The sequence below is a fragment of the Ambystoma mexicanum genome, chromosome 11, assembly GCF_040938575.1.
Source record: "Ambystoma mexicanum isolate Mex_15411 chromosome 11, UKY_AmexF1_1, whole genome shotgun sequence".
NCBI lineage: Eukaryota > Metazoa > Chordata > Amphibia > Caudata > Ambystomatidae > Ambystoma > Ambystoma mexicanum.
In genome coordinates, this window is record NC_090934.1 from 702,880,242 (window position 1) to 702,893,848 (window position 13,607).

The following is a 13,607-nucleotide window of genomic DNA, read 5'->3' on the forward strand; positions in this document are numbered from 1 at the left end:
CTCAACTCAAACTCCTACTGTCAGCCCGACCTCGCTGCCTGCCTCCTTGATATTGATCGCTGGATGACCACAAACCACCTCCTCTTAAACCCCACCCTCTACCCTGGCCATCATCCATGGGCAGTCCACCGACCATCCCATCCACAGTTAAAAACCTTGGGTGCACTCTCCACTCTAAGCTAACCCTCTCTCGCCAAATCAACATCTCTAAGTCCTGCCATTACCATCTCAAAATTTTTCCGTAACTCTCCTTTCCCAACAGACTCGCCGCCGTCCAATCTATTGTAATGTCAAGACTGTACTATGCCAACTCCCTCTACCTCGGAGTCCAAGCATACCACCACCTCACCAAACTACAAAGAGCACAAAACACTGCAGCCAAATTGCTTCTAGCACTTGGCCCAAGAGATCACACCTCTCTTGCCCTCAAAACTCTCCATTGGCTCCCAGTTGGACGAAGAGTGACTTTCAAATCCCTATGCATCTCCCACCGAGCAATGCATAAAACCGGACCTATACCTTCAGGACAAACTAAAACCCTACCACCCACAACGCACTCTAAGATCGAGCTTGGGCCCCCCCTCATAGTGATACAAAACACCAAATCAGTCAGGTTAGGAGGATCATCGTTCTCACACTTGGCCCCCACTATGTGGAATTCCCTTCCACCCAACATTCGCCTCACCGAAGACTACATGTCATTCTGCAAACTACTGAAAACGTGGCTCTTCCCCTAAAAAAGAAAAAAGGAGGGAAAGGGGGATTCTCTTAAAAAACAGACACAGAGAACAAACATAGTAGAAAAGCCACAATAAACAGAAACCCAAAGGTTGTGGAACAGATAAAACAAAGTGCAAAGATTGTCGATCGAACAGATTGAAAGACTAAAGCGGATAGTGTAGACTGCATAGAACAAATTAAATGGATGGAATAGATCAAACGGATGGAACGGACCGACGGAATAAATGGGACCGACGGAGTGGGTCGAATGGACAAAACAGATAGAATAAATGGAGAGGATGGAACGGACGGAGTGTATGGAACGGATAGTGTGGATGGATCAGATACAATGGACAGAACGGATGGAAAGAAAGGAACGAATGGAACAGATGGTACGGACGAAGCGGAAGGAATAGGACGGAAGTGGATGGAGTGGATCAACTGGATGGAGGGGATGAGTGGATGGAAGGGATGAATAGATTAAGTGAATGGAGAGGATGAGAAGATGAAGGGATGAGCGGATGGAGCTGGGGGATGATCGGGTGGAATGGATGAGGAAACAAATGGATAGACTGGATGAGTAGATGAGGTGGATACAACGGATAAAAAGAACGGTACGAACAGAGTGAATGGAAAGAGAGGATGGAACGGATAGAGTGAATGGGCATACAGAGTGGATGGATCAGATGAAGAAAACAAAGGTTGAAGTGAACAAAACAGACAGAGAACGAAACGGACAAAGAAAATGGACCGGATGGAGTGGATGGACCGGATGGAGAGGATGGACCGGACAAAGTAAATGGAATGGACGGAGTAGAAAGACCGGACCAAGTGGACAGACCGGACAAAATGGACAGACCGGATGTAGTGGACGGAACGGATGAAGTGGATGGATCAGATGGATCGGATGAAGTGGATGGATCAGCTGGATCAGATGAAGTGGATGGAACGGATAGAATAAATGGAACCAATGGAATGAATCGAACGGATAGAATGGAAGGAGCGGATAGAACAGATGGAGTAGATAGAACATATCAAGTGGATGAGTGGATAGAGTGAATGGAACCAATCGAACGATGGAACCGATGGAGTTGAGGAAACCTGACTGAACGAATGAAGTGGTTAGATTGAATGAAATGGATGGAACGGATGAATTAGATGGGAAGGATTGAAATGATGGATGGAGTTGATCATGTGGATGGAGGAGATGAGTAGACAGAATGGTTGACTGGACGAGGCAGATGAGTGAACGGATGAAGTTGATGGAAAGGACGAAGTAGGTGGTACGGATGAAGTGAATGGAATAGATGGATAGAATAGATGGAATGGATATAGTGGAAGATACAGCCTGATTGAGTGGTACGCTTGGAGTAGATGGAACGCGTATAGTGGATGGAACGCATATAGTGGATGGAACCGATAGAACGAATAGAACAAACAATGAGAATAGAATTTATGAAGAGAATGGATCTGACTAAGTGGACGAAAGTGATGTTGACGAAAAACTTTACAGATAAGCCACCATATCACACTACTCCGCCTACTCACCCCTATACACCATCATTCAACTAGAACACAGCTATGCTACGACACATTCGGCTCAGCTGTTCTCATACTAACATGACCCCACTAACACCTCATCAACCTAATAAAACACAGCTAGCTGAGCACATTCCGGCTAGCTTCAGGCGTCTCCTCAGGCCTAACGCAGCCAGAGCTCAGTCTGAGTGTCCACCCTCCAGACTGAAAACATCCAACTGATTTCATCAGCACCACGCCTACCGCTATGATGCAGCTACTGTGCAACAACCACACCAGCTGCACACATATCCGGTGCGCCCACGCACCATACCACTCTTTCCCTCTACTGACCTGAACTACGGTTCCCAAGGGCGTTCATCCCACCAGTGCTTTGAGGTCATACCAATGATACATAAGGTGCTATATAAATGGCAAGTTACATAACAGAATGTGGTCCCAGTATACTCCTAACCGTGGGCATGCCGAGAACATGTGTAGGTGGTCCGCGGGAGAATGTTGACATCTAGGGCAGGCCTGAGGTTGTGTATGTGCCATCTTGGAGAGTCTGGCAGGACTGTAATACAATCTATTCAGGAGTTTGAACTGCATGAATTTGAATCTAAAATTCAGTGAGACTTTTTGGGAATGCCTGCACATGCGAGCCCACTGGTCATCCGTGATTTTGGAGCCTAGTTCTCGGGAGCAGCCCTGACGTGATCGGGAGGTGAGGGGGGGGGGAGCATTATCAATCAGTATCTTCTGTAATGTAGAGAGAATGTCTACAGTCCTCTGAATTTGCAATAAAGGCCAATGAAGCGGTCTCTGGGGGTTCGATCAGGTATGAGAGCCATCTGGCAGACACGGCTGCCGAAGTCTATAATATTGGAGGTGTTCCATGTCTGAGTTCCCGAGACCAGGTTTCCAGGTGATAGGTGTGATGAATTGGCCCTCTGGGAAGAGGTTCACCAGGGCCACGTAGCCCAAGCGCTCCCATGCTGACTGGATTGCCCTATCCCATGTGGGTTTTATTTCGGGGAACCTCCACAGGAGGAGCCAGCGATGATAGGGTCTCCCTGTGCTCTTGTGCACGAATAGTAGGCGCCATGCGCGCAGGGTGGAGGCGACCGTGTCAAAAGGGCAGTCGTCTTTATAGCATTGATCAAGTATCAGTGTTTTCAGATACAAATCTGAGGCCGCGAGTGTCTCCAGCTTTACATGTGGGGGGGGCCCTCAGGTTGTCATGGGGTACCAGAACAAGGCGCACTTGGGCTGCTATCCAGTACAATTCTAGGTTGAGGGTGGTAAATCCTCCTTTGTCATAGGGGTATGTCATCTCTACCCATTTCTTACGGACCGCCAATGAGTGCCAAAGAAACTGCGATTAGAGCATGCATTTTAGTAAAGTATGGTTTTCCCAGCTACACTGGGACGTTAGTAAAGGTGTATAGTATCTTGGGAGTATTACCATCTTAATTAACAAGCGTTTACCCACTGGCGAAACCGGGAGGGGCTTCCATTTATGTATTTTGGATTCGGTATATGAATTGAGTGAGGTGTAGTTGTCTTGAAGCATAGTTGGAAGGTAGCGGGAAACTTTGGCTCCTGGGTATTTGATGCAGTCAGGGAACCATCTTAAAGAGGAAGTGCCTTGGCAGTCTAATGTGGCATCTGTGAGAGGGAATATCTCAGACTTCGTAAAGTTAATTGTGAAGCCCGAAAGTCTCCCAATGCGTATAATTTCCTCCTCAAGGATTGAGATCAGGTTGATTGTGGGGTCTCGGATATACAGTATCACGTCATCTGCACGTGGCATGCCCTGATGTGTTCTGCCATGGGTTCAATGGCCAGGGCAAACAAGATGGGGGGGAAAACGGGCAACCCTGTCGGGTTCCTCTCTCCAGCTGGAATGGTGCGGATGTGCAGGGATTAACCAGGACCCTGGCCAGTGGTTGTGTATATAGGAGTCTGATATACTTTATGATATTAGGACCGAAACCCATCGTCTCCAGTGTTGAATAAATAATCCCAAGCGACCATATCGAATGCTTTTTGGGCGTCGATCATTATCGCTGTCGCGTGTGCACCGGGGTTGATCCTAGCCATTATATTGACTAACCTCCTGATGTTGAGAGTAGTGGATCTTTCTAGGATGAAGCCCGACTGGTCGGGATGGACCAAGTGCGGCATCAGTGAATGGAAGATGGTTGGTCAGAGTTTTTGCATTTATATTGGTGTCGCAGTTGATTAAGGAAAGGGGTCTGTATGAACTGCATTCATTGCTGGGCTTGTCAGGTTTCAACATTACATTGATTAGAGCTTCCCTCAAGGATTCAGGGAGAACTTGGAGACGTAGGGATTGCTCCCATACCGCAAGGAGGAGCAGGGCAGTGTCGCAACGTATTCCTGGTAGAATTCGGCCGCCCGGGCCAGGGGCCTTGCTTTTGGGTAGGGCACAGATGACCACTACAATCTCCTCCAGGGTGATCGGCAGTTCAAGTTCCTCTCTGACTTGGGTATTCAGCTAGGGCAATGGGGTATTTTGCTGGAAGGTACATATGGCTTGTTCATCACTTGGTTTTGGTGCGGTATATAAAGTGTGGTAGAATGTGTGGAACACCTCAACCACTTATTGTCACCATTCCCGTCAAGGATGCAGTTGACCTGATCTCTACCGCGTTTGGATCTGACCACTCTAGCCAGAGTCCTCCCCGGTCTATCCCTTCCCCATATTTCTTGGCTGCCGTTGGGCGTGAGAAGTAATGGGTTTCCCTTGTGGCAAGGGCCTCAAACCTTTCCAATTCAGAGTGGATTTGCGCCAACAGCACAGGGTCACGCCATAATTTTTAATATACATTCTATATGCACTTTTTAAAAAAATTCTGATGACTGAGATCTACTGTTTTCTGCACTTTCGTCATATAGATCACTCAAATATAATATAACATGAGATGAATAATCCAGAACATCTTGACTAGTAACTTCTGCCAATTCATTTGCATTAGCTTGTACTAAGGATGACATACATCTGATATTTATGATTACAATCGAATGATGCTCTTATACATCTTGTTTTTTATGAATTGACGGTACTGACAGTATGTCCATTAGATTGTAGATTGTTGAATTGCACCTGATTAAGGGAACATTTTCCCGAAACGCCTTGTGCTGATTTAGTTTGAAATATAAAAGAAGATTGTAATACAAAACTTATCTCCTACCTGCATTATTACTATATTTTATTGGAAATGTACATTTGAGAATTCTATGGACTGAATGTGATTCAATTTGCTGTGTAACCAATATATTTATGTAATGTTGGCTGTCATATTCAGCAATAAGGTGTGCATGGGATGTGGGTGTCCGATACACTTCGGACACCATCTGTGTCATAACATCTGTGAGACCAAGTTCTAGAATGGGCGAAATATCTCAAGAAGTCCTAATCAGAGATCGATAAATTAATTTCTGACAGACTGGGCAGCATAATGTGTGCTAAACGTGGTTTGGAAGGCTTTGTAGAATTCAGCGTAATTTAACAGGATCGGGTCATTGGTGTCTGTGTCTACAAAAGGGTGTAGCCCAAGCAAGGGCAGTTTTATCTAGATTAAGTAAGATAAAGGCAATTCTGGCCTTGTCTGACGCATATAGATGAGGTTTATTTAGGAAATGGATTCTACACTGTGTGAGAAAAAGACTTGAATTCCTTAGGACCCCCAACCCCATATTTGAGGTATAGGTCCCTAGTCCAGGATGGGTTTAGGTAGCAAAGGTGAGTATAAAGCAGTTATTCCCTCATTTGGCTTGACTTCCCGAAGGAACTGCACCTGTAGTGAGCGTGCCCCATGGGCGTCCTACAGTAGGTTTGTTTGCTAATTTGTATACCTTGCTCTGTAGCACCGTGGTGGCTTGAAATAAAAGCATTTTCCTGGTGTGAAGTAGTAATTTCCACCTGTAATTTCTGGATGGAAGACGTTAAGTCTTTGATCATGGCTTCCATGGTTCGGGAGAAAGTAGGGTCATTCAATCTGTTCGTATCAAGACTGAAAATCACTGACCTTAACTCTTAGGAGTGGTGGAAGTAGTACCTCTTGGGGAAAAATGGGGAAAAGCACAACCCTAGGATATGTACACAGGGGTCACCAGTTCCCCGTCTCTCCCAAGTGTTCTCTCTGTTCTCAGGAGCACCCCACTAGGCAGCATGAAGTGTGAGAACATGGTTGTGAAAAGAGCAAAGGGTGACAGTGAGACACAGTACTAGATGTATTACCCCTGTTGCTTTACATTAAACAGTCTTCACCTGTGAGGATTGGGAGGGGTATCTTGAATGATGAGAGTGATCAACCAGCAAATGTATTTAGAAACAAGAACAGAAACACTGAATTGCCCAGAAAGTACAGCTGTCACGGTCTGGAAATCCGAATCTGCGTTGTTGCGACGATTCAAGGTCCATGGAAAACATGGAGTGAAAGAAGACCGATCCCTGATTTGACTTCCTGCTATCTAGGAACCCTGGTGTGATGACTTGTCGGGTCACGTTACATAGTGTCTGCACGCTATCGCCTTCTTGGCCGGGGACAGATGTACGTGGCGATGCAGCAAAGCTCTAACTGCATCCATCGCCTGGTCCATCGAGATTGCTAGACCCGTCTTGGTAATAAGCGGCTGGGACTACAGAGGACAGGTAAAGGTTTCCTAACAGTATATAGCACTTCACTAATCTCTAAGCACTACATTCTACTAACACTACCTTCGACTAGCAGGCCTTGTCTGGCCTATGCTAGTTACTTATGTGAGGGGAATCTTAGTATGCCATGGTATCTCATATGCTGCTTTTCTGCCCTATCAGTGGCAAATGGGTGCCCACACATGACATCTCCTTGAAGATGTAACATTGCCTTTCTGGGAACAATAACTGGGCAATGAGTACAGTACTCGTGGGCGAATATTCCTTTTTAGAATTGCAATCCACCTAACCCTTGTCATTAAATATTCTTCTGAGGTTTCAAATTAAGATTTCATGAGCAAGTGCTAAAACAAGCTCCTGGATATCTGACATAACATAGTAGGCAGTAACTACCTCTGGGGATTTAGGAGCTAGTACATAGCATGCCACAAATCTAGCTTCATTATGAAATGCTATCTTTAACCTTTTGTCCATTGTGTATGATCCCTTATGCTTTACATGTCTTCTAGATGTATCCTAATGCTTCTTTATACACATTCCCAAACCCATATGCATACTTGTATAGTGCCAGTTACATTGGGGAGCTAAAAGTAACTCCTGTTTGTGTCATGCTAACCAGGCTTTCCTAGACTTGAACCAGGAGCTACATTTTGAACCCTGCCCTCACTTGTGCCCATTTAATGCATTTTTCTGGAATCATTTCTGAACATTCTGTTGCTTCTTATGCTTCCTGCTTGTGTTGATAGTTAACAGATCTGGTTGAAAATGAGTTTTTCATCTGTTTTTGTTTCATTGTACATCTCTGGTGTGTGGTAAGTCGAACATAGGGGACGGACAAGAAGACCTGTTTTCAAGGGTCTCAATTTTATTAAAGTAAAGAAAATGCCTCCACTATCCCTGCTTCTACAAAAGAGTGCTTGTCAGGATAACCTTGTCCTCTGTCCAAACCTATGCCCCTATGAACAGACCCTGCCACTAATAAAGAAAACGTAACGTATCCTGGAGAAGTGTTCTTACCCCCCCCCCTTTATTGCTGGTGCTGTCTGGTGTGTGAGCCCCTTCCAGATGTCTCTCAAATTCTACTCTTGGTCTTTAAGGCCACTGCCTTTTCGTACAGTTGCAACAAGTTCCTCGATTTTCGGTACAAAAAGGGGACTACTAACCCCTCACCAAAGTCTTGCTTCATCTGGAAAGCTAATTCCTTAAGTACAAATTAAGTTTGCAAATCCTTCAGCTTTGTAACTGGTGGCTCTTTCTAACCGCTCAAGGGTGTTTCAGGTTCTTTCACGCAACAGGTTATCTTGGTCCAAGGTGGACCTTATGGTTTTGCATGCATTTTTGACTTATAACAATTCTCCACTCTGATATATAAAAGGGAACTCCTGATGCCTTCACCAAAGTCTTGCTTACCTTGGAGCGTTTGTTTCTTAAATGCAACATTTGAAATCCAAATTTATGACTGGTATCTCTTGCTCACTCCTCCACAGCATTTCCGGTTCTTTAAAGCATTACACTTTTTTCTTGGCCCAGTTTGGCCGTTCTGCCTAAACTGCCAGCATTGAGTTGTCTTGGATTCCTGCTCTTCGTGAGTGGCTTGGGTTCTCAGCCCGGACTGGGCCCCTCAGACTTATTGGTTCTCTCGTGGCTCTCTCCTCCTCGTGGGAGGGTCTTGGTTTCAGACTCGACCATCCTGGGTGTTTCTATTTCTCTTAGGGTTTTCATACCTATTTGCGGGGTCTTTATTTAAGGCTCATGCCTCCTTAGTTCAGGTGTAAGGATTTGTGTACGCCGGATCGATGCTTCTGCAACGGTTCAGACTCTCTCTTCAGGAGACTGGGATGCCTTGGGCTGTTGGTCCACCGGCAGCGTTCCATGGGCTCTGGGATTTCTCCATCCTCCATATATGCGACATGGCCGTGCCTCCAGGCTGGATTTACTTGGCGCTACAGCTCAGGCATCAGGTGTGCGTGGCTTTGCTCAGGCAAAGCCTCCTGCAGTGGTTGGTTCCCTCCCAGCAGCTGTCTCTCTGCTTGCAGGTAAGGGTCTCAACCTTTTTACACTCCTCCGTGTAACAAGATATGGAACACCATTGTTTCTCTGTTTTTTGCATCAAGGTGAGGTCCGCAGACAAACCAAGCACATTTAAAGGCCCCTGTGCCTGCATTATTATTGTGTTCAGCCCCCACGTATCCAACTAACCATTGCGACTGTGGTGTTTAGGGTGATGTTACAAACGTGCCACCTTGGGATTCCTGGTCTCCTAAGGTGGGGTCATCTCGCTTGCCCTGTCCCCTAGGGAAGGTTTTGCATAGCAGGCTTGCCTCCCTATTCCCAAAGGGGGTGGCTCCTTGGATTCGCCAACAAACGCTTCAGGCGAAAGCGATTTATTAAATTATTGAATGGGCACACATTTCAAGTTGCAAGCATCTAGTCAACCATAAAAGATTACTTAACACCTTAGTTTTATACAAACACACACACACAGCACTCCAATTTCTTCCTCGCCAAGAGTCGATCACTAGCCAATGGCTAGTGGTACTGTTATGTTATTTGGCATTTATATAGCACTCTATATATCATTTGTATGATCTCAAAGCGCTGGTAGGTTGAACGCCTCAGGGACCGCAGTCCAGGTCAGTAGAGAGATAAAGTGTCATAGGGTGCGTGGGTGCACCATTTATGTGTGCAGCTGATGTAATTGCCAGATGGTAGCTACATCCTAGCGTTAGGTGGTGAAGATATCAGTTGAATGTGTGCAGTCTGGTGGGTGGACACCCAGACTGGATTCAGGCTGCGTTAGGCATGTTGGATGCTTATGTGAGCAGCTAAGCCGGAATGTCATGGAATAACTGCATTTTATTAGAGTGATGAGGTGTTCATGGAGTAATGTTTGTATGTGAACAGCTAGGCCAAATTGATATGGGGTAGAGCTGCATTCTAATTGTGTGATGGTGTACAGTAGAAAGTAAGCGTAATGCTATGGGATGGGAGTGTTTGCGTGGGTTTATGAACCAATGCAGCAGGAGCAATTTCTAGGTTGAAGTTACTGATAATGTTTGTTCCTCAAAGTGTGGCACTTGCCGACATTTTACCATCCTATCTAGATGTGATGCAGGCTAATGTTCACAACTATAACTAAGTGTGGCATTTGCTAACATTCAAAATTCTACCTGGGTCCAGTGCAGGCTAATGTTCGTAGTGTGGTACCTGTTAATATTCGACAAAATGTATCGAAGTGTGGCAATTGTTAACATTCATGTCGCATCTAGATCCTATCTGGTGCAGGCTAATGTTCACAATTCCAGTTAAGTGTGGCATTGCTAACATTCACAATTCTGTCAGGGTCTGTCGCATGCTAATATTCACAATCCCATCTAGGTTTGACGCAAGCTAATGTTCGCTATTCTAACCAAATGTGGTAATCGCTATCGTGTATAATTCTGTCTGGGTCCAGCACAGGCCAATGTTCACAATTCTCTCTAAATGTTGGACTACTTAACATTCACAATCCTATCTAGATGTTATGCAGGCTAACGTTCACAATTCTAACCAAGTGTGACATTGATAACATTCACAGTTCTGAGGTAAGGTAATGTTGAGTGGAAGGGTTTTCCAGAGTAATTGCTGTACTCCCCACCCATGCCACACTTACTTTCGTGGTAGCTGCTGGCTGACAGCTGGTCGTTGGCTTCACTGGCTTCCCCTGCGGACACCTGTAGACCCAGTTCGGAGCAGCCTCCGTGGGAGCCGCCCTTTGCCTTGGGGCCCTTAGCCAAAGGGGCTGCCGGGCAGAGTCTGCCCTGGGATGGATCATGATATGGAGAGCAGGGGCCAATCTGGGTGCATGGGAGGCCTGGGAGGTGGGATTCGGCCATGGAAGGGGAGGAAGCAGGGGAATGGGGAGGGGGCGGGATGGGAGGCGGGAGGAGCATTCAAGGCAGGCACAATGTGTCTGGGGAAGGGGGTTGGAGCGGGGCTGCGAACGGCCTGGGCAAATTGCAACGTTTTCACCCTGATAGTGATATAATGACAAGAAATGTACGGAGTTAGAACTGAAGAAAAAGAGGAACAGAATGCCAATAAAGAAGTAAAAATGATCAGATGATCCATAGAAACAGTAAAAAATGAAGCTCAAGCAACATAGTGCAGTTTCCAAGACAAAATTGTGCCACCCGACACAAGTATCCCCCGACATAAGCATTGATGTCAACATGCCGAGGGCTAAACTCAAAAAGGTCTGAAAGTTACTAAAAACAATGACTTGACTTGCTATTGCCTAATTTGGTTTTTGCATTGGTTAGAATGTATTGCAGCATCAAGTCGCCTGTTATCTTGCATTTTGACTTACTAATTTCGACTAACATTGGGCAAAGCCAATAAGCCGGACCACCTTTAATGATTAATCTTTCTGGTGACTTTAACTTACAATTGGACATTGCTGTTAATTCCTGTATTTTATGTTCCTGAAATGTCTAGTTTGCGCTTACACGCGTTTGTAGTATGTAGGAATTATTGTATTTCATAAATAATGTGCAGTTTTCTGTAATTGAAAAATGTATAATGTGCAGATCAGATGTGAAGTTAAAATATATTGTGTCTTTTAAAATCTTTTTTTCAATCTTGTTTACAGTTTAAGCTATGGAGCGGGACCCACTGAAGCAGATCTCCTCCACAGACAGGCCTACACTGCTGCTCAACTTCCTTCCTACTCAGCTGCGCACCACCCCGCAGGTGATCATATTACATTTCTGAAGCTTAATTGATTTATTTCTAATGAAATTAATAAAATCATTTTGCCACTGCCCTCTACATTGTACATCAGAGAACAAGAAGTGATAAAAAAACTATATATGAAGCTTGAAAGCCATGAATGACAAGAGGCCCCAAAATATCTAGAGCACAAAGTACACCATTTCCCTGACTTGCCATTAAAAATGGTAGAAAAGAGGGGAAAGACAGAATGATGCAAAGAATTGTTTCATCGAACAAGTGGTTTGGGCTGGTCTACTGCAAGCAGCAAAACTGAGGTTGACTTGAGGGGTGAGTTTGGGGTTGATTCGCAAAGAAGTCCCTGATGGTAGCTCAGACTTCCTCTTGACTTACTCCTGGAAAGAGTAATGTAAGCCAGGATTATGTCCGAGTTACTACTGATCACTTCTTTGTGACTGGTCCCCAGAATGTCTATTTTGGAACCTGGAGTGGGTGAAGGAACTACTGAATTCAATAGATGCACCACAGATGTCAAGGGGAACCTGAATAATTAGGTGTTTAATATGCAGTTGACATACGATTTATTGAATCAGCAGAGTGAAGTGAAACGGGAAGTGACAGCTAAGTGCACTGATTCAGCAGCAAATGTTGCTGTGTTCGAATACTCCCTCAAGGCTCATCAGCAGGAGATAATAGTGACTCTTTAAATAAGCATTTTCTGCTACGTGGAGTTGTAGCAATTGGTGCAGTTCTTCGGGAAGACGTTGTGGTCCGTGAAATCAAGTCACTGAATTGGTTTTGGAGCAGAACACTTAGACTTATTACTGCTACTCAGACTGTGAGGTATCTGCAGAAAAAGTTCCTTTTTAACAACATACAATGGATTGCTTGGGCTGTGAGCAAATTATATGTCTGTACTCAGACTGTGCATCTGTAATATCTGCAGTGAAACTGCAGTAAAGGACACTTTTAAAGATTCTGAATAAATGATGTGCACTTCAATGGGGAGACCTGCTAAATTTTCGGTGTTTGGAAGATGGAAATATGGCAAGGGGGCTCAACACAAATAAAAATGCAACTTCCAATGTGTGTTTGTTTGTTTGCTTGTATTGCGCCGGAGCCCACAGGCATCAGGGCACAGAACACAAAAAACAAAAAGAACAGTACAAGAAAATAGCAGACTAGACAAATAATGATTTGAGACTTTTCCTAAAGACAGAGATATTTACTTCCTGACGCATCTCCAATGGGAGTTAATTCCACATCACTGCAGCCTGTGAAGCGAAACAGTGCGTTACCTTCGGACTCTTGCATCCTGGCTGAGGCAGACATATAGAGTTCCTAGAGCGGGTAGCTTTTGTGATGTGTTCTACAACCAATCTTTCCTGTAAATATTGCAGTGCTTTTCCATACAAGCTCTTATGAACAGTGGTGTTTAATTTAAGACATATTCTGGCATCCATTGGGAGCCAGCGAAGCGCTCTCCTGTGTAAAGATACAGGGTCCCGCCTTGTAGTGTCCTTTATAATTCGGACTGCATCGTTCTGCAAGATCTGGAGCTTTCTGATGCTTCCTTTTTAGCTCCAGTAAGAAGGGCACTACAATAATCCTAAGTAGCCTTAGATGGTATTGAGCCTTCTGAACTACACTATTTACATGGGCTTCAGCACTCAATGAGGATTCCGAGATCACTCCCAAGGTCTTTACCTCAGGGACAACTTTAATATAGTGACCTACTATTGTGAAGCCCTCGTACATATTTACAAGTTTAGTGCATGCCTGTGATGATCCAAAGATCAAGAACTTCGCATTTAGGCATAGGCCATTTGTTATCATCCAAACCTGGATGGCCTCATACACTTTCTATGTTTTCCAGATCCTTCTTGCAGTCCCCAATCAACTCTATGATGAGCTGAGTATTGTCGGCATAATTAGAAAAAGGTACCCCATAATGTATCCAAACCATTACATG

The 13,607-nt window shown here is 44.9% G+C and overlaps 1 protein-coding gene across 3 annotated transcripts in view; it reads left to right on the forward strand.

The window, feature by feature from the left end:
• QSER1 (glutamine and serine rich 1) overlaps nt 1-13,607 on the forward strand; it is a 1,726,564-nt gene that overhangs the window by 91,473 nt on the left and 1,621,484 nt on the right. For all 3 annotated transcript variants that reach the window (XM_069623572.1, XM_069623573.1, XM_069623574.1), the window contains exon 2: nt 11,556-11,656. In XM_069623572.1, coding sequence (XP_069479673.1) covers nt 11,556-11,656 — 101 coding nt within the window. The remainder of the gene's footprint in view (nt 1-11,555; nt 11,657-13,607) is intronic.